Below are 25,319 nucleotides of genomic sequence, written 5' to 3' on the forward strand. Positions count from 1 at the left end.
CCAGGTCAACATACTCCAGACTGCCGGGGGGCCAGAACATACATATAATGATGTTGAAAAACATTACATTGAATTTAGGTATTGATTCCCCCTCCCCAATCATGCCCGAGACCTCCCAGCAGCAGCTATTCAGTCATGCGGCACCCGAAGAACGTCTTTGTGCATCAGACAGTGAAGCATACTCAGGTGACAACCTGCCGGCCAGTGTCAGCAGTGTCACCTGATGCAGAATTGGATTGGAATTCAGCACTGCTCACTGCCTTCTACAGTATCTGGATGGGTGGTACCAGCACTGCTATTCTATATGTAGCCCACTGATTGTGTTTGGAGGCCAGTGAAAAATCCCCGGGGGGCCGCATTCAGCCCGCGGGCCGTAGTTTGAGGACCACTGCTTTAAGGTGTCCAATGACAGACAATTTTCAGCAAAGAATTACCAGAGCGATCAGATAAATGTAATCGGAAATAATATGCCATACTACATCGATTATTTCATCCTTAACCAATATGCTTCCTATCCATCTCAACGTTTTTCCAATCAACTGAATTTTCATCGAATGATCAATATTTAAATTATTTACAGTTGATTTGGGACATGAGCAAGGTTTATTTTCTGCCAATCTGATTGCATTTATCTGACCGTTTGGGCATTCTTTGCTGAAAATGGTACTGTTAGTGGGCACCTCTAAAGCCCACATAGCCCCAAAACAGAAGACAAATTCTCAAAGCAGTCATGTTGATTAGAGTAAATTAGTATCTTTGCTTGCTGCAGCTGTGCATCTATCCATACAGACCTGGAGCCTTTCCTGACTGCCTAGTTTCCTGTTAGCAGACTGATGTCTTACAATTGCTCCCCTCCTACATCTTGTGAACTGCAAATCCCACCTCCTCATGTATGTAGGCAGTTTCTACAGGGATGCTGGGAAACGTAGTCTGGCATCTGTAGTTCTGCCTTCTTTGGATATCACATGGTTACACCTGATTGACCCGCCCACCCGCTGTATGCAGAGAGGAAAGGAAGACAGATGAATTGCTGTGAGCAGCACATTTGGACCATGTACTGTAGATAGTCGGTGTCCAGCACTTTGTCTCTGTCCAGTGTTTATATTCTCTTATCATCCTGCTTTTCACATTTGCCTTGCCCAGTTTTGGGTTTTGTCGGGTTATAAAGGGAAACAGAAATGAGAAGAATATGGAGGCTGCCATATTGTAATCACAGATTAAAGGGAAACTTCAGGATGTGGTAAATAAAATGTATTCCTAGTTCTATCAGCTCCTGCAAGTCATCTGACTGCAGTTTTACCTTTTAAAGGACATCTGAAGTGAGAGTGATATGGAGGCTGCAATTTTTATTTCCTTTAAACCATGCAGATTGCCTGGCTGCCCCGCTGATCCTCTGCCTCTAATACTTTTAGCCACAGCCCCTGAACAAGCATGCAGCAGATCAAATGCTTCTGGCTGGAGTGTGACTGGATTAGCTGCATGCTTGTTTCAGGTGTTTGATTCAGACACTACTGATGCATGAATGATCAGCAGGGCTGCCAGGCAACTGGCATTGTTTAAAAGGAAATAAATATAGCAGCCTTCATATCCCTCTCAGTTCAGGAGTGCTTTAAGACAATGGATTTCTGCTACTGAAAGCTGCATCATGTCGTGAGTTCAAATGGAATTCCAGAAACGTTTTCTTCACATCACCTTACGTGTGGGAAGCGGCTTCTGCGAGGTACACTGTTGTGTTTAAAGAAAACCTGAGGTGCATGAAAGCAAAATAGCTAGCTACTTATCTATGAAGAGGAAAGCTTCTCGATTTAACAGCCTACTGGGCAGGCCCAGCTACACTTGTACACGGTGGGGAGCGCGGCCACGAGAACATATCTGACCAGCTGTTGTGGGACATGTTCAGAGGGTCCGCGCATGGCAACGGTGGGGGTGAGGAGGGCATGGGAAGTATCTGGAGGGTACATAGGCTTCACTCTTCATAGGTAAGTAGCTAACTTTTTCATTTTCATCTGCTTCAGGTTCACTTTAAAGTGGATCCGAGACAAACTTTTGCTGCCTTTATTTTTATGCCCCTTACATAGTTTCTTGGGCATTCTTTCCCCCAAATGCTTTTTTTATTTTATTTATTACTTACTTGCATGTAAATGAATGTATCCACGCCCCCAGCTTCTCCGGGCCTAGGCACTCTGAGTCCCATGCTGCAAGTGCTCATGGGAGCTCCGCCTTGGGAGGAGGAGACTTTTGCTGAAGTATGCACAAGATTTCAGAGGCGAGAGGCGGAGAGGAGTGGAGTTTTCACAGGCTGAGGGGAGGAGATGCAGAGCAGCTTGTCTGTGTAATGATGACAAGCAGAACATGGCTGCTCTCCTTGTATCACATGAAGAAATAATCATATACTGTTGAAGCCGTTTGCAGCTAGATTTACTGTGTAAACCGTCGAAACTTTAGAATATATATAGACAAGTTACATGCTAGAGTTTGATTTTCATCTCGGATCCGCTTTAAAGATAACACTACTGTCCCTGAAACTGTAATGTGCGAGTGATCAGTCCCTCTGTTTAATGCCTGTGTCATTCATATAGGTTAGCTGGCCATGTGGTCTGCACCAAAAGCTAGGCAGCAAAGACCACTGGTTATACCACACACACATCGTGCTTAGCAATCAAGACTTAGGATTCAGACTAGGAAACAGCCGGGCACTAATCCAAGATGTGCCCTTTAATCCAATCCAATGACAGCGTGTATATCAAACCTGCAAATGAGGCTAACAGCCGTTTCATCTGCCTCCTCACTTCATCAGAGACCACTAGAGTGCCCGGATCTGTTTCCTAGTTTGGATTTAAGATTAAGTGACAATTCCTGGAGTTGTCCTTAAAATGTGCCATTAGCCTGGTCATTGTGCTCCAGTCATGTTTTAGTCAGACCAAGAGGCAGCACACCACAGGCTTAATGCACTTGCTTGTATTAAGACAGGTTACACTACATGTTGCAGACATTTGTTCTTCCTCAGGTGGTAAAACGTACGCAACATATAGTGTAACCTGTCTCAATACAAGCAAGTGGTGTGCCGCCTCTTCATTTGTTGGTCAAACGAGAGGTCTGGAATTGGGGACCAGATTGAGGCATTGGCACCGGCTTCCAGGATTGTTATTCCTGAGTCTGCAGCACCCTCGGAGTCTCGAGTGAGTACACATGTCTGAGTCAGACACCTGCGATCAGCATTCAGCTAGTTGAGTCTGATTGAGTCGGAGCACCTGTTGTGTATTTTATTTGGGATTAGAGGCAGAGGATAAGCACATGAAATTTTAGTTAACAGTGGTGCCTCCTTCCAATTCCCGTTTCAGGTTCCCTCTCACAAACACCCCCGATTGCTAGGGCTGACCAAGGCCTCCACTTAGTACAGATGAGGGTTCTGTTGGTTATAACAAACCTGAGGCTTCAGGCATCCAGAAAACATGAATTTTATGTATTGAGTCTAAGCCGGTAAGCCATTCAGATGCCTCCTCTAAGTAATGGTGGTTACTGGGCCTCTAGAACTTGAAACATCTTTACTTACTGGGTTATTGATATATTAGCTCAGTATGACAACCCATGTCCAGCATATGAAGGCTTCTTGGCAATCTAGAAACACAACTTGCTAGGATTAGCTGGGGAGAGTTTTCAGAGCACGCATATTCTGGAATGTTAACAGCTGAATTCTGCATATATAGAACCTGTGCTTGAGTCATAACACCATATTTATCCCAGGGTAGACCGTGTCCAGTGCTGTCTACTTTGTGCAAATGGCTGGGATTGAAGAATTTCCCCCCACCCAACCAACATCAGTTCGAGGCCCGGGTTTGCACTGTGCTTATCATTATATTTGGGAGGGCATTGCGGCGTTTTTGCCACAAACCAAGTTCTTGAGAGAAGCTTTTAATCTGTCGGAACCAGTGCCGAGTTCGGGAGCTGTCACTGTCCCGGAAGACAAAGCCTTCCTTCCTGATCTCCAAAAGTTCAAAGATGTCCTCACAGTCTGGGTCCATGGAGGCAACACACTGTCCCAGCCTCAGGGGGTCCCTGAGCATTGCAAATTTCCCGTTACTTTTGTCCTTGATCAGAACTAATACAGCATCTTTAACAGTCTTCTCTGAAGAGCTCCCTTCCAGTCCAGAATCAGAGGTCCTTTTGGTGTTTACCATCAGCAGCGCATGCACATTCTGGAATTTTAGAGATTTGCAACCTTTCTTGATCCACTGTCCATCTGTTGGCTGTGCCAGTTGCAAAGTTCCCTCCTTAATAAAGCGTGTCTCCTCTCTTGGCCAGCCCACTTGTTTGATGGCCATCTCCCTCATCTCGATGTTGGTCACCTCTCTGTTCTTCCTGCTCTCCCTCCGGAAGGAACGTAAAGTCCATGTGTTTCCCTCCTGTTTGGTCTTCATGTTGATGTGCTCCAAGTGTGATTCAATCCGGCTTTTGGCTTCCCACAGGCTACCATAGTCAGGGTGGAATTCGGTGGTCCCTTTCAGTATTCTGCTCAGAAGAAGGGGATACTTTGTAACCCGTTGCAGAGGAGCGATCAGGAATGACCTCAAGTTCATACGCCGAAGGGCAGTGTTATCGTTCTGGGACACATCCAGGAATATTCTGCCAGGAATAAAGATAAAAAAAAAAAAAAATCACTAATGCAGTAGGAACTCTTAGCAAACTTTGAATGTTTGGTCAAAACATTGTATTGATTGTACTGAGGTAGGATTAGAACCTCTGTCATATTTTTTTTCTTCTCTATACTGATTGGAGAGATCACCCTTTCTGCTTTTACTTCCTGTCTCAGAGCGACCACAGGAAGCAAACCTAAGAGGAAGCAGCTATCCCACTTTGGACAGCTATCCCCAAAACACGTCCTTATAACTGAATCTCCAATAACTGCAAAGGAAATAAGTGGTATATCACCAGATCCTTCTAACATATTTTTGTGTGTGGCCATTATAAACAATATACTATTTCCAATATTACAGATGTTAGAATTCCAAAAACAGAATGTAACAAAAAAAGAAAAAGAAAAACAAGACCCTCTTTACTGATATGACCTATCAAGTATTAAAGGACACTCGAGGTGAAAATAAACTAATGAAATAAACAACTTTATCTAGCCTCCTCCTCCTAAAAATGACACATTCATTGAAGTATGTCAGAGCTAAAATCTATGAACTTTTGACCCTTTTTATCTCTTTCCTGCTCTCAGAAGCCATTTTCTGCTAAGAAAGAGTTTTATAGTTGGAATTTCTTATCAGTGAGGGTCACACTGTAGTCTGACCCAGTCCTGGCTCAGACAGGAACTGCCACTTACATGCCTGATGTTTAACTCTTTCAGACAGAGAAAGAAAAAAAGGAACACAGCATAGTTATTTGTGTGCTTGGCATGGAATATACCCATGTCTATCTCATCATGTCACGTGTCACCTCGGGTATCCTTTTATGGGGGAAGGGAGTTCCTTATCTAATTGAGGATGCAGGCAGGATAGATGACTGATACTGCATAGTCTTTATACTACACTGAGTAGTACAAAGCTAGTAGCTATAATGGTGCAAAATATATTAGTTCTCTTCTGAAAGCTTATATTAAGTCTGAACAGGTGGCGAGCAGATAAACCCAGATACCTGATCTAAAGCATTTCTAATAGGATTTGATGTATTTTAGACAGTTACAAATAAATGAGGTACTGCCTAATTATCGACCTCCCTTTGTGGAGAATAAAGCGGACAAAGAGCTGTGGAGTGATAAACCAAATCCCAATGAAATGATGTAGTGATTCATTTCCACATCCCCTTACCTCAGAAGCTCCTTCTCTTTTTCCAGAGCATTCAGTGTGGCAACAGAAGTCGGTTGCTGGAGGCAGTATGTCTGGAAAGCCGGCAACATGTTGACAAAGTCCAAGAAGATCTCACCAATGCAGATCGTCATCAGGTCGTCATCACCCTGGGGAAGAAAAGAACAGGAGTAGTGCTAGGACAGACTCGAGAATAGGAGACAACTGAAAGCCCAATTCCAGGAAAAAAATGTTATTTTAGCTTTGGATATCATAGACAGGCATTAAAACCTCATTTTGGGTGTGTGTGTCCCCATCTTCTAATTTCCCTCAGATTCTGCCCTGATAGGAAGTGGATAGTTTATCAGGCACAGGACCTCCACCAAGTTTGTCTTGTTTCCTGGACTCTGGACCACTAGGGTTCATATCAGCGCCATGGAAGTCTAAGGAAAGGAAGTGAGGAAAAAATCTGAAAGCCCAGACAAGGTTAGAACACCTGTCAACGCTGCCCAAAACATTTTTTGTTCTCCTGGAGATGGCCTTTAAGCATGGCACAAAACTGGAAATGTTTGAAACATGAATCAGGTCCCTCTTAAAATTCTTTCCCATCTGGGTTTCTACCTGGTCAAAGGCTTGGTCAATTTCTTCTTGGAGGACCTCTAGGAACTTTTCGTTCAGGTCAATGAGTTCCTGTATATTGCTGAAGACTATAGAAAGCTGTTCCTGAGTCAATAATCCTGCCGTCTGCATAGGGAGGTAGAATTCCTCTTTAATTATCCGTAGGTCCTCCCGGTAGCTTGTCTCTGTGTTGACAAACTCCAGCACGGCTTCCTTGCGCTCCAGCCTGCGGGTGAGACATTTGATACACAGTGTCTCTCTCCTCTTGCTTCGACTCTCAGCATCCATGGTGGAGTTGCTGCTTTCCCCACAGTCTATACAGGGTCGGTGGGCCTCCCATGCCTCTAAGGATGCAGAGGCCTCAGCCATTCTGGCTCTCCATCTCCTGGATAGTGCGTCCCCGATGCCACTGTCCACCCTCTCCACTTCTCCAGGCTTGGTGGGCCGGCTGCCTCCTTCACACTCCTCTCTTTCATCATTGACACCAACAATGCCGCTATCGGTGCTCAAGCTGCTGATGTTACTCCAACGATGGCGGGACCGATAGCGACCGGACATATAGCCCACTTCCTTACCGGAGCTGCAAGAGGTGGTGGTGTTGGCTTTCATCAAAACTGGCCCTGCCAAATAGAGAATGCAGAGTTGAGTAAATCTGTACATGGCCGACATCAATTCACCATAGACAGACATTACAGGCGCATAATACTTGGCTGTCTACACACACTGTAGATTGTTTCACAGGTACACTTTTAAAAGGAACTCGAGGTGTGAGACCTAAGGGAGCTGCCATATTTATTTAATTTTAAACAATACCAGTTGCCTGGCAGTCCTGCTGATCTTTCTGGTAAGTAGGGTCTAAATCGTACACCTGAAACAAGCATGCCGCTAATCCAGTCAGACCTTAGTCAGAAACATCTGATCTGCATGTTTGTTCAAGGTCTATGGCTAAACGTATTCGAGGAAGAGGATCAGCAAGACAGCCAGGCAATGTGCATTATTTAAAAGTAAACAAACAGTTCAGCCTCCATATCCCTCTCACCTCAGGTACCCTTTAAAGTTTGAATGTCCCAATACTCACTGAGATGCCGGGAGGCGCCCAACTATTGACAACCAGTGCAAATATCCGCACCTGGAGGCACACGGTAGAATCACGGGCGCCAAGAGTTTGCGGAAATGCAAATTGCGGCATTGCTAACATGTTAAGGTGGGTACACACATCAGATAAAAGTCTTTGGAAAATGAAAGATCACAGACCAATTTTACCCCCTTCCATGTAGTATGAGAGCCATACCTACACAGTCTATTCTATGGAGCTGAACTCCCCATCAGACAGAAATCTTTGCAAGATGCTGCACACACAGATGCTGTACAGACACAAAAGATCAGTATCTGCAAAACATCTGTTCCTGCCAAAGATCCGTTCCTGCAAAATGCATTCATAGTCTATGAGATCTGCAGATCATCATACACACCTTGTTTAACAGACATTCATCTGCAGATCAGTTCCACCAGGATGGATCTTCAGATCTGCAGATGATTGTCAGATCTGAAGATGAATGTTTGTTAAACAAGGTGCGTATGAGGATCTGCAGATCTCATAGACTAAATGCATTTTGCAGGAACGGATCTTTTGCTGGAACAGATCTTTTGCAGATACTGATCTGTTGCATGTGTACAGCATCTTTGTGTGCAGCATCTTGCAAAGATTTCTATCTGATGGAGAGTTCAGCTCAATAGAATAGACTGTGTAGAGTATGGCTCTCATACATGGAAGGGGGTAAAATTGGTCTGTGAGCTTTAATTTTCCAAAGACTTTTATCTGATGTGTGTACCCACCTTTAGCTGATCTTAGGGTATTTTGCTATGGAATCCAGCAGTAGAATATTGCTGATTGTAGCAATATTCTACTAGCGGCAATCCCCGCACCCTTTTTTCCAGGTGCCTTTATTTCATGTATGCCCTGCCTGTAGCTGGTTGAGCCTGTAGCCTGCCGTGTGGCTCTACATTATGGCAGATGAATGGTACTGTGAGTGAGTTGCATCAGTAGATTTGTTGTTTCCACAAGATTCAGCTTATTTTCCTGCTCCAGCCTAACTAACATCATTAGCTGAGGGAGCCGTCGGTTGATCGAAACGCCGCTGCACACCCAACAGAGCACTTTTTAACCAGCATGTTGGATCAATCGCTTATATAAATTTCCACTGGAAATTGTTCTAAATGATGATCGGGCGGTGACTTTGTGGCATTGATCTCTGCGAGATTTGATCATTATGATCCAATCATCCCAAAATCGATACCGTACATCGAGTAATGTGTGGGCGCCCTAATTCTTCAGCTGAAGATTTTGGCTTTCATGCGAGACATCTTAGTAACTCTTCCAGTCACTCGGGCACCCTGCTGGCAGATAGTTGTCATTGCATTAGGGCACTGTTAGGCTTGGTGGTGTATTCTCCACAGTCAGCATGCAACGCATGAGCTGACGTGAAGGAGGTACACACACTAGCACAAGGAAACAGGCTATCCCTAGTATAGTGGAGGGGAGGACTGACTCCAATAGGAGATTGTGGCGCACAGAGCCGGTGCAGATCTGACAGCCACAAACAATGCTTTCGCTATAACGTCTCAGCGCAAAGTAGCGCTGAGCGCATAAACCAGAACTGAGGAGATCAGGACAGGTAGACAGAATGAACGCCTGCTTAACTAGCCACTACTTAGTGACAGCAAGCGTCCACAACAAGACAGACTGGAATGAGGCAGCCAATGCGTTTGCAGCGATGGCGTGCCTCACAAAGACAGGACAGGATAGTCAGGAAATAGCAGGATCAAGATAGATGAACGTAACACAGATAAATATACAACAAGTATGTTTTCCTAGCGTATTACAATTACAGCTATCAATGAAACTATTTGTAACGTCTGACTAACATATGTATATATCGGCAATGAACCGATATATGACATAAGCAGGAACACTGACTAGAACTGGAGCAATACAGGGAACAGGACTCAGAAGGATTCGCTATCTCTTCGCAGAGATGAACGCAATCCACAAACGGAAACAGGACAGGATTCAGAGGGATTCGCTATCTCTTCGCAGAGATGAACGCAATCCACAAACAGGACCAGGAACAGGATAACTAGCTCAGCACGGGTGATCACGATACGCGCAACCACCAAAACGTGCTGGAACTGACTAACTGAACACAGGATATGAACAGTTCGTGTACGTATATATCAGCGTCACTGATGTATCAACGTAACACGAATACAAGGAAAATAATAAACGTGCTGGTATGCATATATATGGGCAATGAACCAATATATGATGCAAAACCAGCAAAGTATCTTTAGAACAAGAAACACGATCTGGGGCTGAAGCGACAGCAAGGCAGGCTTAAACTGAAGCTATGAAAACCCGAGGAGTCCTGCAGGAAGCAGATCTTTATACTGAGGTCATCCAATGGGAGCAGACATGCAGATTCCCACACAGGTGAATGATAATCAGTCACAAGCTGACAGCAGGGAAAGGCAGACAAAGCTATGCAGCTTGCATGGAAAGAGATCAGAACTACCTGAGCTGCAGCACTACTACTTCCAGCAATGCCTGCTGCAGCAGCGATCATGACAGGCACTCACCGTTCTCCTGCCTCTGCCTGTGAGCATGGTGCCTGGCGGCCGCTGCGATCTTCAGCTCCAGCTGTTTCCTCTTCACAGCGTCTGTAGGCATGGGGTCACTGAAGTGCGGGCGCAGGCGGCAGCCACGCTGGCTCTTCCCCGACTCTCCGGCTTCATGGGTCATATCAGAGCTGGACCTCCGACACCCGGCACTGCAGAGCTGCAAGACACAGGCAGGGCCATTAGCTGCAGGACAATGTGGACTCACTGGGCCCATCGCCCCCTTAGCTACATTCACTTTATATAGGTCTTCTCTGGTCTATCAGTACCCCAACCAGCCATCCATCCATCTGACCATACAATGGCCTCACTAATACGTATGGTACATACATAATCACAGACCATAATACCATGATCTTAGTGAATTGAGGCCATAGTCTGTGTGTCTACCTCTCCATGCCCCATCCTTCCATGTCACATCCATCCGTCCATCCATCAATCGTCTATCTCTCCATGCCCCATCCATCCACCCATCCATCATTGGTGTGTCCACCTGTCCAGGCCCCACCATTCCATGTCACATCCATCCGCCCACCCATCCATCCATCGTCTACCTCTCCAGGCCCCATCCTTCCATGTCACTTCCATCCATCCGCCCATCCATCCATCCACCCATCGTCTACCTCTCCAGGCCCCATCCTTCCATGTCACTTCCATCCATCCGCCCATCCATCCATCCATCCACCCACCCATCCATTCATCGTCTACCTCTCCATGCCCCATCCACCCACCCATCCATCATTGGTGTGTCCACCTGTCCAGGCCCCACAATTCCATGTCACATCTATCTATTATTATTTTTATTTATTGTATTTATAAAGCACCAACATCTGTCTATCTACCTAACTAGCTATCTATTTCCTATCTATCTATCTATCTATCTATCTATCTATCTACAGTGTTGGACATTATGAAATGTAAACCTGATTTCAGTTTTTGTATTTTGCATTCTTCACTATTTTTTTAACCACTTAACGACTGCCTAACGCCGATCGAGCGGCCTTTCCATGTCAGTTCACGGAGGGTGTCTCCGTGAACAGCCTGCGAGCCTCCAATCGCGGCTCGCCGGCTAAATGTACACACGCGGGGAAGAAATCAGCAGCAGCGCCGTAAAGGAGATCGGCGATCCCCAGCCTCTGATTGGCCGGGGATCGCCGGCATCTGATAGACTGAATCCTATCAGAGACGGCGCAGGACGGATCGCCGTCCTGTGCCGCCCATAGTGAGGAGGGGAGGGAGGGAGGGAAGGACAGGGAGGCGGAAAATCGCTGCGGAGGGGGGCTTTGAGGAGCCCCCACTAAACGAAAATAGCCGGCGGTGATCAGACCCCCCCCAGCAGGACATTCCCCTAGTGGGAAAAAAGGGGGGGAAGTCTGGTCGCCCTGGCTGCAATGTGATCTGTGCTGTGGGCTGGAGAGCCCACGCAGCACAGATCAGATAAAACAAGCCCGGTCCTTAAGTGGTTAATAAATATATTTTTTTATCAGCACTTCCTGTTTCCTTTGCAATGTCTAATGTTCCTATTGTAGTAGCTCCTGTGGCTGTGGTGGACCTGCTGGGACTTGTGGTGTCTCCAGAGCCGGGCCGAGGCATAGGCTGGAGAGGCTCCAGCCTCAGGGCGCAGTGTAGGAGGGGGCGCACAATTCATTCATCTGTCATTCGTAATTGTGGTTGAAGCAGAGAGAAATAAGAAAAGGGGATACATGGCAGTGACTGCAAGCCAGATAACTAGAGATTAAGGTGTTGGGGAGGTTGTGGGCCCTGTGGTGCGTCTTAGTCTAATAGCAATCAGTGTGTGATGGCTGGGGTGGGAGGGATGGAGGGGCGCACTTTGGTGTCTCAGCCTTGGGTGCTGGAGGACCTTGTCCCGCCTCTGGGTGTCTCCAGCCGCTGACTCGCACGCTGTCTCTCTATGCTGTGTAATTATTTCTCCCTCTTTCTGGGTCACTCTTCCCCTGCAGCTAACCAGTGAACTATACTGTGTCCTCAGAGGAGATGAAGATGAACTCGCAGTGCAGCGATTGGGCGCTGATACGGTGGCTGAGATCGATCTATAGGGCAGATGACACCACCGCGCAGCCAGCCATGGAGAGAATCTTTATTAGCAAAGGAAGAGCAAACAGAAATCCGGGCACCAGTCGGCAGAAATGCTGCATACAACTCCTTTATTTCTTCCCCAAGATCCCCGACAGAAAATTGCAAGGCCTAACAGCCGTTTCACAGACGAAACTGCTTCCTCAGAGGCAACAATTGTTGCCTCTGAAGAAGCAGATTCGTCTGTGAAACGGCTGTTAGGCCGGGGATCTCGGGGAAGAAATAAAGGAGTTGTATGCAGCATTTCTGCCGACTGGTGCCCGGATTTCTGTTTGCTCTTCCTTTGCTACAAATTGAATCTGGTTGATCCGGAGGCACAGCCTTTAGACAAGACAAGACAAATAACATTTATATTGCGCTTTTCTCCTTGCGGACTCAAAGCGCCAGAGCAGAGCAGCAGCCACTAGGGCGCGCTCTATTGGCAGTAGCAGTGTGAGGGAGACTTGCCAAAGGTCTCCTACTGAATTAGTGCTGGCTTACTGAACAGGCAGAGCCGAGATTCGAACCCTGGTCTCCTGTGTCAGAGGCAGAGCCCTTAACCATTACACCAACTGCCAACTTTAGCCCCTGCTACCCCCTTGGGGCTGCCTACCAGGGTATCTAGTGCCACCCTACGTGCTTTTTCTTTTACAGAGAATCGTTATTGTAGAAATTCGCTGATCTAATTTCTGCCGCTATCTGCACTGGCCACAGACAAGGCTTCACACAGGTGATGCAGCTGAAACGCACAACTTCCAATGTGAACAGGTGAATGTGAGGATATCTATCAAGAATCTCCAGACAGATGAGGATAGTGTTAGGGACAGGTGAATAAAGTGTTAGTATTAGGGACTGGTGAGTAGAATGCTAGCGTTAGGGCCAGGTGAGGAGAATATTAGTGTTAGAGACAGGTGAGGAGAGTGTTAGTGTTAGGGACAGGTGAGGAGAGTGTTAGTGTTAGGGACAGGTGAATAGAGTGTTAGTATTAGGGACTAGTGAGTAGAATGCTAGCGTAAGGGCCAGGTGAGGAGAGTATTAGTGTTAGGGACAGGTGAGGAGAGTATTAGTGTTAGGGACAGGTGAGTAGAGTGTTAGTGTTAGGGACAGGTGAATAGAGTGTTAGTATTAGGGACTGGTGAGTAGAATGCTAGCGTTAGGGCCAGGTCAGGTGAAGAGAGTATTAGTGTTAGGGACAGGTGAGTAGAGTGTTAGTATTAGGCACAGGTGAAAAGAGTGTTAGTATTAGGCACAGGTGAGTAGAATGCTAGCGTTAGGGCCAGGTGAGTGGAGTGTTAGTGTTAGGGACAGGTGAATAGAGTGTTAGTGTTAGGGATAGGTGAGGAGAGTGTTAGTGTTAGGGACAGGTGAGGAGAGTGTTAGTGTTAGGGACTGGTGAGAAGAATGGTAGGGATAGGTAAGGAGAGTGTTAATATTTATTATTAAAAAATACTGTGTTCTGCACTGTGGAAAATCTCAGAGGATGTGGTCGGAAGCTAAAGTGACACCTGTGCTGGCCAGGAGGATAGTGAGAGAGGTGATAAAGAATCCAAGGATCACCACCAAGTCCATCCTGGGGAATCTGGGCTCTGCTGGTGGCAATGTCTCAAGGCAGACAATCCAAGGACACTGCACACTGCTGGGATCCATGGATGCAGACCAAAGAGGACAACACTTCTCCAGATAAGGCACACAAAAGCTGGCTTGGCCTTTGCAAATGCTCATCTGGACAAAGAAGACTTCTGGTCTTCTGTGTTATGGTCAGATGAAACAAAAATTGAATTGTTTGGTCACAATGATGTTTTCTTCATTTATCATAAAAAAGGAGAAGCCTTCAATCCAAAGAACACCATCCCCGCTGTCATACATGGTGGTGGGAACCTAATGCTTTGGGGGTGTTTTTCAGCCAATGGACCAGGGAACCTCATCACAGTAAACGGCACCAGGAAAAAAAGAGCAATACAGCCCATTCACACTAGAAGCGCTTTTCTGAGCGTTTTGCGATTGATTAGCGGCAGTGTTCTCCCCAGAATTTTTTTCCAGCCGGGTGGCATGAAATAGCAGCCGGGTGGCATGAAAAAGTAGCCGGGTGAAGAGAGATGAAAATGCAGGGCAACTGTGCATACAGCATAGGAGGAGGTGAAGAGGTGAGCCGATGACAGCCGGGTGGTCACCAAATCTAGCCGGGTGCAGCACCCGGCTAAAAGAGTCTGGGGAGAACACTGAGTGGTTTTTAAAATCGCTCCCATTCACTTTCATTAAAATTGCGGGAAAATCACAGTGATTTTGCGATTGCGTATGCGCAAATTGCTGTGATTTTTTTCCGCGATTTTAATGGAAGTGGACAGGAGCGATTTTAAAAACCGCTAATCAATCGCAAAACGCTCAGAAACACGCTTCTAGTGTGAATGGGCCCTACAGGAGGATTGTCAACGACATCAGGCAGTTTGCAGAAAAACTTGGCCTTGGGCACCAGTGGACATTTCAGCATGACAATGACCCAAAACACAGCAAAAGTGGTGAAGAAATGGTTAGCAGACAACAACATTAACGTTTTGGAGTGGCCCAGCCAGAGTCCTGACTTGAATCCAATTGAGAATCTGTGGAGGGAGCTAAAGATCAGGGTGAAGGCAAGAAGACCCTCCAACCTGAAAGATTTAGAGCTTATTGCTAGAGATGAATGGGCAAAAATACCTGTGGAGACATGCAAAAAGCTGGTCCGCAATTATAGGAAGGGTTTGATTGCTGTAATAGCCAATAAAGGCTTTTCTATTGATTATTGAGAAGGGTATGAATAATTTGGGACTGGACACTTTTTGTTCAAATGTAAATAAAAGCTGATAAATGTTTTGTCCACAATAATGCCTATTGTGCATCGTCTTATTATCTTGTGGGAGACACCTACTGTATGTCATTCCCCATCAAAAAATTACCTGTTGGTTGAATAAAAGTATCAGAATTTGCCAGGGGTATGAATAAATATGGGCAGCACTGTATATAGCAATTATCTATGTAGATTCATAGATTCCCTTTTCTCCTAATTTTTCTCCTAGGAGATCATTTTTGTCTTCATTACTTTGAAGCTCTCTGCAATTAAATAAGTACCAAATAGTGGGTGAAAAAGTACCGTTAGAATTATTTTGAGTATTGTCTTACTTGCTGGTGACTTAAAAGGCATTTTATTTACAAGGTGTGAAAATATCACCCAGGAGAGATCTCAGGAGAGAGAGTTAGCTGCATAAGGGACAATATGTATGAATTGTAGAGTGTCCCAAGCAGCCGAGGCGGCAGTCAGATCCCGAGCTGCCCTCGGCCCGCCGCTGATATCACCTTACTGATACTTACACTGGGTTTGAGGTTGGAGGTCACCTCGGTGCCCGGTGTCTTCTCACAGCTCGGTGTTGCCATGGTGATGACAGGAGACTGGCAGCTCTGCCCCAGTGACGCACTGCTATCAGTTTTCTGAGTGTCACATGATCCGCTGGATGGAGAGTCACTGCCTTCTGAGCTGCAGCTGTGGGGAGAGGAAAACACAGGAGGAGGGTGACCATCGTGGGCCTCTGCGGGAGCCCCCCACCCCAAAACACCAACTGTCACAAAGTCACAACTGTCACACCAAGTCCCAGCAGCCTCTATCCTGCTCACTGCAGCATCAGGACGTTAGAGGAGCGACATGTTATCCCTTTACCCCTTTAGCTGACTGTATAGATCATAACACAAGAGAGGTCAGTGTGGTTGGAGTGGGTGGAGTCAACAGAGAAAGGAGCGCCAACACTGACAGTGATTATCCCAACCCTAACATTACCATCCACCTCTCCAGTACTGCTACCTCCCTTCCCAACCCAATAGCTCTAACTTTCAACTGGTACTACCGAACCCTACCCATTTCCCGGTCTGGTCTCTGACATTGACTTTTCATCTAAACTTAACCCCAACCTCTACCCTTTAAATGACCCCTGAGGCCCTGACCCTCAGCTATCTCCTGATCTACTGGATACCTTCCTTTAAAGGGAACCCGAGGTGAGAAGGATATGGAAGCTGCCATATGTCTTTTCTTTCAAACAATATCAGTTGCTTGGAAGTCCTCCTGATCCTGTGTCACTAAAACTTTTAGCCATAGACCCTGAACAAGCATGAAGCAGATCATATACTCTGACTCAGCTGACTCAGATTTTAATGGATTAGCCTTATGCTTGTTCCAGATTATTGACTCAGAAGTTACTGTACGTATTCCAGAAAATCAACAGGGCTGCCAGGCAACTTGCATTGTTTACAAGGAAATAAATATGGCAGCCTCCATATCATCCTCACCTCGGGCATCCTTCAACTATAGATAAATATCTATTGGGATAACGGGTGGCAATATTTTTGCCCAAATTAACCATTGCCTACTAAGGATGAGCGAGAGAGAACACCATTGAATTTTGTCAATGTTCCCAATAGCTTCTTCTATTATAATGTAAGTACTGTAGGGTCCTAATACTTAAAGATACTTAAAGGTCCGTGGTGCCAGGGAGGGAAGAACATCCACACAGGGGGACTTTTCAGTATTAGAAAGGGCTTTCAGGCACATTGGAAAAGTTCAATGCTGTTTACGACCCCCCAGCTATTCTAGCAGTTTTCATATTAACTGCTTCTTTTCCAATGTATGTACTGTGGGTACTGTGTAATGTGTATGTACATTAAAGGACTTCTGAGGCGACAAATTAAATCTAGCTTTACTTACCTGGGGCATCTTCCAGCCCCAAGTTATTTGTGTCCCTCACTGCAGCTCTGGCCTTCTCCTGGGTCCTTCTGGCAGCCTCTGCAGGATCACTGACCCCCGATGGGTTGGTGTCCTCTGCGCATGTGTGGGGATGTGCCTGCCACGCGCATGAACACACCCACTTAATTGGCAGTGTACTGCCCCTGACATGGGTGCGTTCAGCGATCCTTAGAGGTTGCTAGCGGGATCAAGTAGAAGACCGGAGGTGCGGCGAGAGACAAAAATGACTTCTAGGGGCTGGAAGAAGCCCTAGGTAAGTAAAGATTTCATTTGTCGCCTCGGAAGTCCTTTAAGGCATGATAAATAGAAGACCATTTCACAGGTCAGGAATAGCAAAGGCCAGGACAGAGGAGAGCGCGACAAAGCTTGCAAGGAGAACATCATACTGAGATGCGCCCACATACTCACCCCATATAAATCCTTCCAAAGAGGTGTATTTTTATATATTGGGGACATGGTATCTGAATTTGATCTGTGGGGGGACATGATATCTGCATTTGATCTGTGGGGGGACATGATATCTGCATTTGATCTGTGGGGGGACATAGTATCTGCATTTGATCTGTGGGGGGATATGATATCTGCATTTGATCTGTGGGGGGATATGATATCTGCATTTGATCTGTGGGAGACATGCTATCTGCATTTGATCTGTGGGGGGACATGATATCTGCATTTGATCTGTGGGGGGATATGATATCTGCATTTGATCTGTGGGGGGACATGGTATCTGCTGTTGATCTGTGAGGGACCTGTTATCTGCATTTGATCTGTGGGGGGACATGTTATCTGCTGTTGATCTGTGAGCGACATGTTATCTGCATTTGATCAGTGGGGGGACATGTTATTTGCATTTGATCTGTGGGGGGACATGCTATCTGGATTTGATTTCTGGGGGATGTGTTATCAGCATTTGATCTGTGCGTGACATGCTATTTGCATTTGATCTGTGGGGGACATGCTATCTACATTTGATCTGTGGGGGACGTTATCTGCATTTAATCTATGGGTGCATGTTATCTGCATTTAACCTTTAGGGGATTGGTTATAGGCATTTGAACTGTGGGGGGCGTTATCTGCATTTGATCTGTGGGTACATGGTATCTGCAATTGATCCGTGGGGCATGTATCTGCATTTGATTTGTGTGTGTGTATGCGAGCATGTGGGAGGGGGGAGGGGCATGTTATCTGCATTTGATTTGTGGGGGGCATGTTATCTGCGTTTGATCTATTTTGACTGTTCCTCTCCTCGTTCCACTCCTTAAAACCCAGCAAGAGGCAGGCTTTTCACAATATTCCCTCCCATTCCCTTTCCCTTCTTGTCACATTCACTCCCCTAACAAGGAGGTAATGGGCGGGTGATAGGCAGTCACATCACAGCAAGCCTGCTTCTTCCTGTTGGAAAATTTGACATTAGTCAAAAGTCTAATTATTCAAGGAGTAATTACAGGGCCTGGGGGAATGAGGAGAGGAACAAACAACGCTCAGAGGTATTTGTATCCAGCATAAACATGCCTCCATGCTTTGCTTAGGTAGTTTCTCCTCAGGTCAGGTATCCTCTAAATTCCATAATACCCTTTAAAAGCCCCATAGCACCTCCCACCTGTCTGCTTCCTCCAATCCATAGATGGCACCATGGAGCAGATGGTAAATGGCCTCTCCATTCACTTTAGTAAAGAGACCATTTACCATCTGCAGAAGCATACAACTGTCAAAGGGAGCATCAGAAAAGTCAGTACACTGTGTCCTGCAGGTGTGGACTGGTGGGAGAGGGTACTAGGGGCTTTGGAATGTGAGTGGAGTAATGGAGTGTCTGAGGGGGACATCTTCATACGTTTAGGCCGTGACCACCATCGAAATTGTGCAGCACCAAGAAGATAAATGTCAGCATTTTACCTTTTTTTGATCAGGTCCAGAGCGGAACCTATGAGTCCATCCTTCATCTTCTGCAGCTTGGCACCATATCCAGACAGGTCAGTCGCTTCTAAAAGCAAAGACGGACAGCAAGAAGAGTGGGCTTCAGAAGCCTGGCCCAACTCGGCCATGCTGGAGAACTTACTAGCACTACTGGCAGCATGAGGCTCACACACTACAAGCTGGTCTTTCTCACTACGCATGGTAATCGTCTGCAATGGGGACCTTGGAACAGGACTGGAACAAATGGGAGTTGCGGGTGCAGGCCGATATGAAGGGTAAGCTCTGCTGTCTACTGAGCCATGCTCTACAATGTACGGACCTCTGCTGTTGTCATCACCATCGCTCGAGGACCCTTCACTTTGGGGGTGATCTGGCGTCTTTCTGCTTCCACAAGGAGGAGATAGGGATTGCACTCTTTCCTGGTCCAGTGTATGGTCGGAGGTTTCTGTATCTATTATCTGATCACAGTTTGTATCTCTGACTTGCTCTGATTTCTTCTCTTCTGAAGATTCGAAAGTTTCTAGACAGTCGTCTCTTTTAGTCGGACAGTTTTTATCTTTGTTACGCATCCTCTTAAACTCTTCAAACGTTGGTATGTACAACTTGCTTTTGATGCATGGCTTTCCAGCGGAAATAGTTTCCCAGCTTCTGCCAGGACATTGCCTCTGTTCATTGAAGGACTCGGCAGTCTTTGACTTAACCAGGCTTTTACCATCAGTCTCTCCTTGGTAAAGAGTTAGGTTTGGTGAGCTGTTCTGCCTTCGGAGCTGGAGTCGCCTCCTGGCCTCCTGCTTGATGTGCTCTGGGGTAGTCCTGTGGGGTAAGTTACTTGTGCAGTGCCGGACTACTGCAGTTGTGCTATTTGGAAGTGCAGGGGGTGTGCTACAGGCTGTGGTACATTTACAGTGCTGGCAGGGCCTATCCGCCGTGGCTCTAGCCATAAAGTCAGCGATATAAGTCTGTGGGCGGACGGGCCTGGTGGGCTCCACAGTCTTGTTGCTATGAGTCCTAAGTTTTTCCTTAAGTTCCCGTTTGGCGTCACTGTAGGAGGCCTTGTCGTCGGCTGTTGGGAAAAGCCAGTGGTGAATTTTGGCAAGAGGAGGTATAGGCAGGTCTCTCTGAAGGGCCACCTTGTCCGCCATGCCGTGGACAGGCACGTTCCCTGCCGATCCTTCAGACAGGTGCCGCATGCTTCTACAATGCAGAATAAACTCGCTATCCATACTTCTGTAGTGGGCAAATACATTGGACTCTGCCCAGTGCAGGTTCTCCAGGCTCCGGTACAGCCTGGATTCAGCCATGGTGCCCGGTGGTCCTGCATGGCAAGCCTGGAAAGGGTGACACTCCCCTCCTACAACATGGCACCCTACACTCTTTAAGGGATGCATGCCGCTCAGTGGGGACTCCTCCCAGCCATGCTTCGTGCTCAGCGGGTAGTTGCGGGGGCTGGAGATGGTTCTGGAATGTTCATGCGGATCATCGGCACGGATGTATGTCATAGCAGATGGACATGGGAGGTTTGCACACGGATGCTGGAGAAGGTAGAGGGGCCCCGGCAAGCAGCCGTGATGATGCTGAGTGTCCATAGCATGGATGACAGCTGGTTCTGCTGGGAGTACTCACATTCTAGCAGAAGCACTGAGCACCCGAGGGTGAGGCCGCGGCGAGGAGGAGGCTGGAGTCTTCTGCAGTCATGAGGAGGTGCCCTTCCAAAAAAGAAGAGAAAAGTAACATTAGTAACAGTTATATGATACACATTTATTAACTGGCCAGTGCTTTATAGAGAAGACACACAGGACCTCACTTTCTAAGGTTCTCCAGGGCTAGAGATCATAAAAGACCACAAATCATCCAGGCTTAGTTTTCTTAAAGGGAATCTAAAGTGGGAGCAATATGGAGGCTGCCATATTTATTTCCTATTAAACAATACCAGTTGCCTGGCAGTCCTGCTGATCTGTTTGGCTGCAGTAGTGTCTAAATCACACACCTGAAACAAGCATGCATCTTATCCAGTCACGCATCAGTCAGAGCACCTGATCTGCATGCTTGTTCAGGGGCTATGGCTAAATGTATTAGAGGCACAGGATCAGCAGGACAGCCAGGCAATATGTATTGTAGGAAACAAATTTCTTAGCCTCCATATCCCTCTCAGTTCAGGTGTGCTTTAAAGAGAATCTGTATTGTTAAAATCGCACAAAAGTAAACATACCAGTGCGTTAGGGGACATCTCCTATTACCCTCTGTCACAATTTCGCCGCTCCTCGCCGCATTAAAAGTGGTTAAAAACCGTTTTAAAAAGTTTGTTTATAAACAAACAAAATGGCTACCAAAACAGGAAATAGGTTGATGTACAGTATGTCCACACATAGAAAATACATTCATACACAAGCAGGCTGTATACACCCTTCCTTTTGAATCTTAAGAGATCATTTGTGTGTTTCTTTCCCCCTGCAGCTATCTTCCACTGAAGTGTCAGGCTGTTTCTTCCTGCAGAGTGCAGACAGCTCTGCCTGTATGTAATTCCTCAGTATGTGAAAGCCCAGCCAGCTCAGAGGAGGATTTATCCAGCTTGTAAAAGATAAGAGAGAAGAGAGAAGCTGCCCTAATCTAAATAATACCCAGGCAGTGGGCAGAGAGGGGCCTGGAGGGGGGAGATGCATCACAGAACCACAACACTGAAGAACTTGGCAGCCTTCCAGACACAGGCCTGACAAGTCTGACAAGAGAGAGATAAGTTGATTTATAACAGAGACTGTGATAGTACAAAGTGCTGCAGTAAGCCAGAACACATTAGAATAGCTTTTGGAACTTGTAGGATGATAAAAAACAGGATGCAATTTTTGTTACGGAGTCTCTTTAAGACACTAATTCAGCCTCCCCATCTTTTTATATATTATGAAATTTCCTGGCTGACTCCTGTAACTGCATTTTCTATAAAGACTCCTCCCCATCTCATCATCGCCCACCCATGAGGGAGTCAGGGAGTAGCTATGAATAGAGATCACCTCCGCCTGACTGTCTCCTCACTCTGCTGGTGAAAGATTAACCCTTTGTGGCCGGCACTGCAGCTACTGTTCAGTCTTACCTCGCTATTCATGATCAGAGTGTGTCAAAGCATTAAATCCCTCCCACATCCTGCTGGGAGGAGGAGGGTGGTGTCAGGTGATCTGCTCTGTGCTGGGGAAGGAAGCCCCACTCTTCTGGCAGTAAGGAGCTACAGACAAGCACTTACAGTATATATACTGCAAAAAGCTCAGATACAGCTGATGACCTCATCACCACCTCATCGCCACTCATTTGCCATGCGGGCTTGACGTACGCGTTGTTCGGTAGCTCGCAGCTCATCTCGCATTATTACAATTTAGTCGTATGCACCGAGGAGCCAACGCACAGATGTGAATGGGCCCATTGTGGGACCACTGCAGCATATTACTGTGCGCTTATAACGGACGTTATAATACACGGCAGAGCGTATAATGTGGATCCTCGCTAATAGGTGATCTTGTTTTATTTCAGCATCACAGAAGATGCTGAAACTATATAAGTCTACAATAATGATGATATCTGTGGATTAGCCTCTGGAGAACCTAAGTAAGAAATCTGTGAATAGACCAGTATTGATAAACCATCATATGCAACATATACATTATTATACACATTATCCAACAAGTTATCTGCCATCTGCTCTTGTAAACGAATGCTAAATACACACAATGCGTTTTTTCGGTCGATTTTCTGTCTGATCGATTTTTGATTCGATTTTCTGGTCGATACTCTTATCTTTCATTATCTATTTCCATTCACTACTATGAGAAATCGACCAGAAAAACGATCGAAAATAATATTGGACATGACGGAAATTATCTATCGAACCATCTGTCTGCCGTAAAAACTGTATGGTGTGTACCTAGCATTATAAGCAAAAAAACACAAGTAAAAACCCTGGGGGGGGGGGTATTAAACCTAGCTTATTAATGTCCGGAGCTGCTGGTTAATTAACCAGCAGCCAGATAAATGAGAGCTTTGACTGATTAAGTTTAGCTTGACTAATTAAGTTTAGCTGAATTTTGCTAGTATCAAGCAATGATAATTTCAAATGACAGAAAACACACACATCTCTCTCTCTCTCTCTCCCTCTCCTACACAATCTGTTCATAGTATCCAAAATCTGTGGTCCCTCATACTACATTGTACCTTCCAACTTTTAGAGATAAGAAAGAGGGACACTTAAAGCGGAATGAAACCCAGAATTTCTTCTTTGCTCTAATAGATTATTTACAGCATATTATATACAACCAGCATTTTTTCTTGACTAGAACAGCATTCAAAGGGTTACACACAGGACTTAGAAGTTCCCTGCCAGCAAAGCTGTTCCCTGCCAGCAAAGCTTGGCGCATCCGAAGTGGAGATAATGTTATCTTGTATTTAATTGTATCAAGTGAGGAATGCAAATAAACACTTCTCTGACACTGCCGGGTCTCCTGAACAAAGTCAGACAATCAGAAAGCATTTCTGCTTACGTTAGAACATGAATAAAGCAGTTATAAATAAAATGCAAAGTCAGCTTTCAGAGCAAAAAAAGTGTACTTTGGGAACGTATAATTTCTCAATTAATAATAATACTTATGCACAAAGGCAAATATGATAACTGCATGGCATATAAAAAGTAGGAAAACATGTTTTTATTGAATCTAGCTGATTGCCCGGCGTTGCCCGGGTATGTATTTGGCTGGTGTTGGCTTCACCCACTTTTTCTAACCCTAACACACAATTACTCAATGACCAAGTTTGTGAGCTTTGGCATCAATAATTTGTATATTACCATAGAAATTAAACAAATCAGATTGGCTGTTTGTGACTCCACCTCTCTCCAGCATTTGAACCAGAGTCACTCAGTGACCAACTGTGTCAAGTTTGAGAACCGTGCTGTAACGAGCGGCGGGGACGCTGTTTCTTCCGTCCCCGCCGCTCTCTCGGCTTCCCCGCACGCTGGCCTCTCGCCCACGCTCACCACCAGACTAGTGCGCGCGCGCGGCCACGTCACCGTATTTACGCCTCTAGGAGGCGAGTCAGCTGACCAGCAGGTCAGCTGACATCACAGGGAGAGCTCCTCGCCCCTGATTGGCCGGCTGGCGGGGCCGTGACTCAGGGCTCCCCTGCTGGCATAAAGACAGCGAGCTGTCAGTAGCTCGCTGTCTGTTGTCGTGAATACCTGTGTGTTAGCGCTCAGACCATAGACTAGATCCCAGGTGTTGATGCCAAGGACTTCACACCTAGACTAGGATATTGATTGTATTGTATTGATTACCTGTTTGACCTTGCTCGTTCCTGACTATTCTCTCGCTCTCTGATTCTGTACCTACGCCTATCTGATACCGTTGCCGAACCTTGCCTGACCTCTGACTCTGAGCCTGCTTTCTGATTCTGTACTTTAGCCATCTGATTCTGTTGCCGACTATCCGCTTGCCCCTCACTCTGATTTCTGCTTACCGATTTTGTACCTATCTGCCTGTGTGTTGCCAACGCTTCTACTCACCAGTGGGCCGATTGCCACTGGTGAGGCTACTCCTGAAGTCCTTAGCTGATCTCTCCCGCCTGGGAGGTTAATGTGGGAATCTTCAGAGTACTACTGTGTGCACCAATCACTCCACACACACACTATTAAAGTTGGTAGCCTATCGTTCTACTCTATATCTGTATTATTGGTGATTCTGCAGATCACCTAATAATCAGATATAGTATCTGCATTATTGGTGATACTGCAGATCACCAGTACTCAGATCCTAGCTGCTACACACCGTTACATGTGCCATTAACAGTGTAAGAATGGCTGCAGTTTATATTTTCTAAAAAGTTAGTTGTTTTTGGCTCCGCCCACTGTTTGTAACCTTGACATACAGTCATTCAATGACCAAGTTTATAAGCTTTGGGGTCCTTGGCATCAATAAGTTTTTTTCAATTTAAATTAAACAAATCTGATTGGCTATTTGTGGCCTGCCCCCTTTACAGAATGTAAACCCCAGTCTCACAGTGACTGACTGTACCAGATTTGAGGCATCTGCCATTAAGAGTGTAAGAATGGCAGCAATGTAAATATTCCCCTTGAAAATCAATAGTTGACTTTGATTGGCTGTTGTAGGCTCCACCCAGTTTCCTGAATATGAATCCCAGTCATCCAGTGACCAACTGTGTCAAGTTTGAGAACCCTGCCAATAACAGAATGCCTGAAATCAATCTAACAAATCTAATTGGCTGTTTGTGGCCCAACCCCTTTACAGAATGTAAACCCAAGTCTCCCAGTGACTGACTGTACCATATTTGAGGCCTCTGCCATTAACAGTGTGAGAATGGCAGCAATGTAAATATTCCCTTTGAAAAATCAATAGGTGAATTTTGATTGGCATTTGTAGGCTCCTCCCACTTTCTAAATATTAATCCCAGTCAGCCAGTGGCCAACTGTGTCAAGTTTGGGAACCCTGCCTTAAACA

General features: G+C 46.0%; 1 protein-coding gene across 5 annotated transcripts in view; it reads right to left on the reverse strand.

The window, feature by feature from the left end:
* Positions 1-3,249: 3,249 nt before the first annotated feature.
* Positions 3,250-25,319, reverse strand: part of LOC137525218 (myosin-M heavy chain-like) — a 114,059-nt gene continuing 91,989 nt past the window's right edge. For 4 of the 5 annotated variants that reach the window (XM_068246204.1, XM_068246203.1, XM_068246202.1 and 1 more), the window contains 6 exons: positions 18,811-20,537; positions 15,495-15,663; positions 10,041-10,239; positions 6,408-7,024; positions 5,811-5,956; positions 3,250-4,623 (listed from right to left, as the gene is read on the reverse strand). In XM_068246204.1, coding sequence (XP_068102305.1) covers positions 3,819-4,623; positions 5,811-5,956; positions 6,408-7,024; positions 10,041-10,239; positions 15,495-15,663; positions 18,811-20,417 — 3,543 coding nt within the window. In that variant the 5' untranslated portion in view covers positions 20,418-20,537 and the 3' untranslated portion in view covers positions 3,250-3,818. The remainder of the gene's footprint in view (positions 4,624-5,810; positions 5,957-6,407; positions 7,025-10,040; positions 10,240-15,494; positions 15,664-18,810; positions 20,538-25,319) is intronic. The other variant, XM_068246206.1, reaches the window with a different exon arrangement.

Source organism: Hyperolius riggenbachi, chromosome 7 (genome assembly GCF_040937935.1).
Source record: "Hyperolius riggenbachi isolate aHypRig1 chromosome 7, aHypRig1.pri, whole genome shotgun sequence".
NCBI lineage: Eukaryota > Metazoa > Chordata > Amphibia > Anura > Hyperoliidae > Hyperolius > Hyperolius riggenbachi.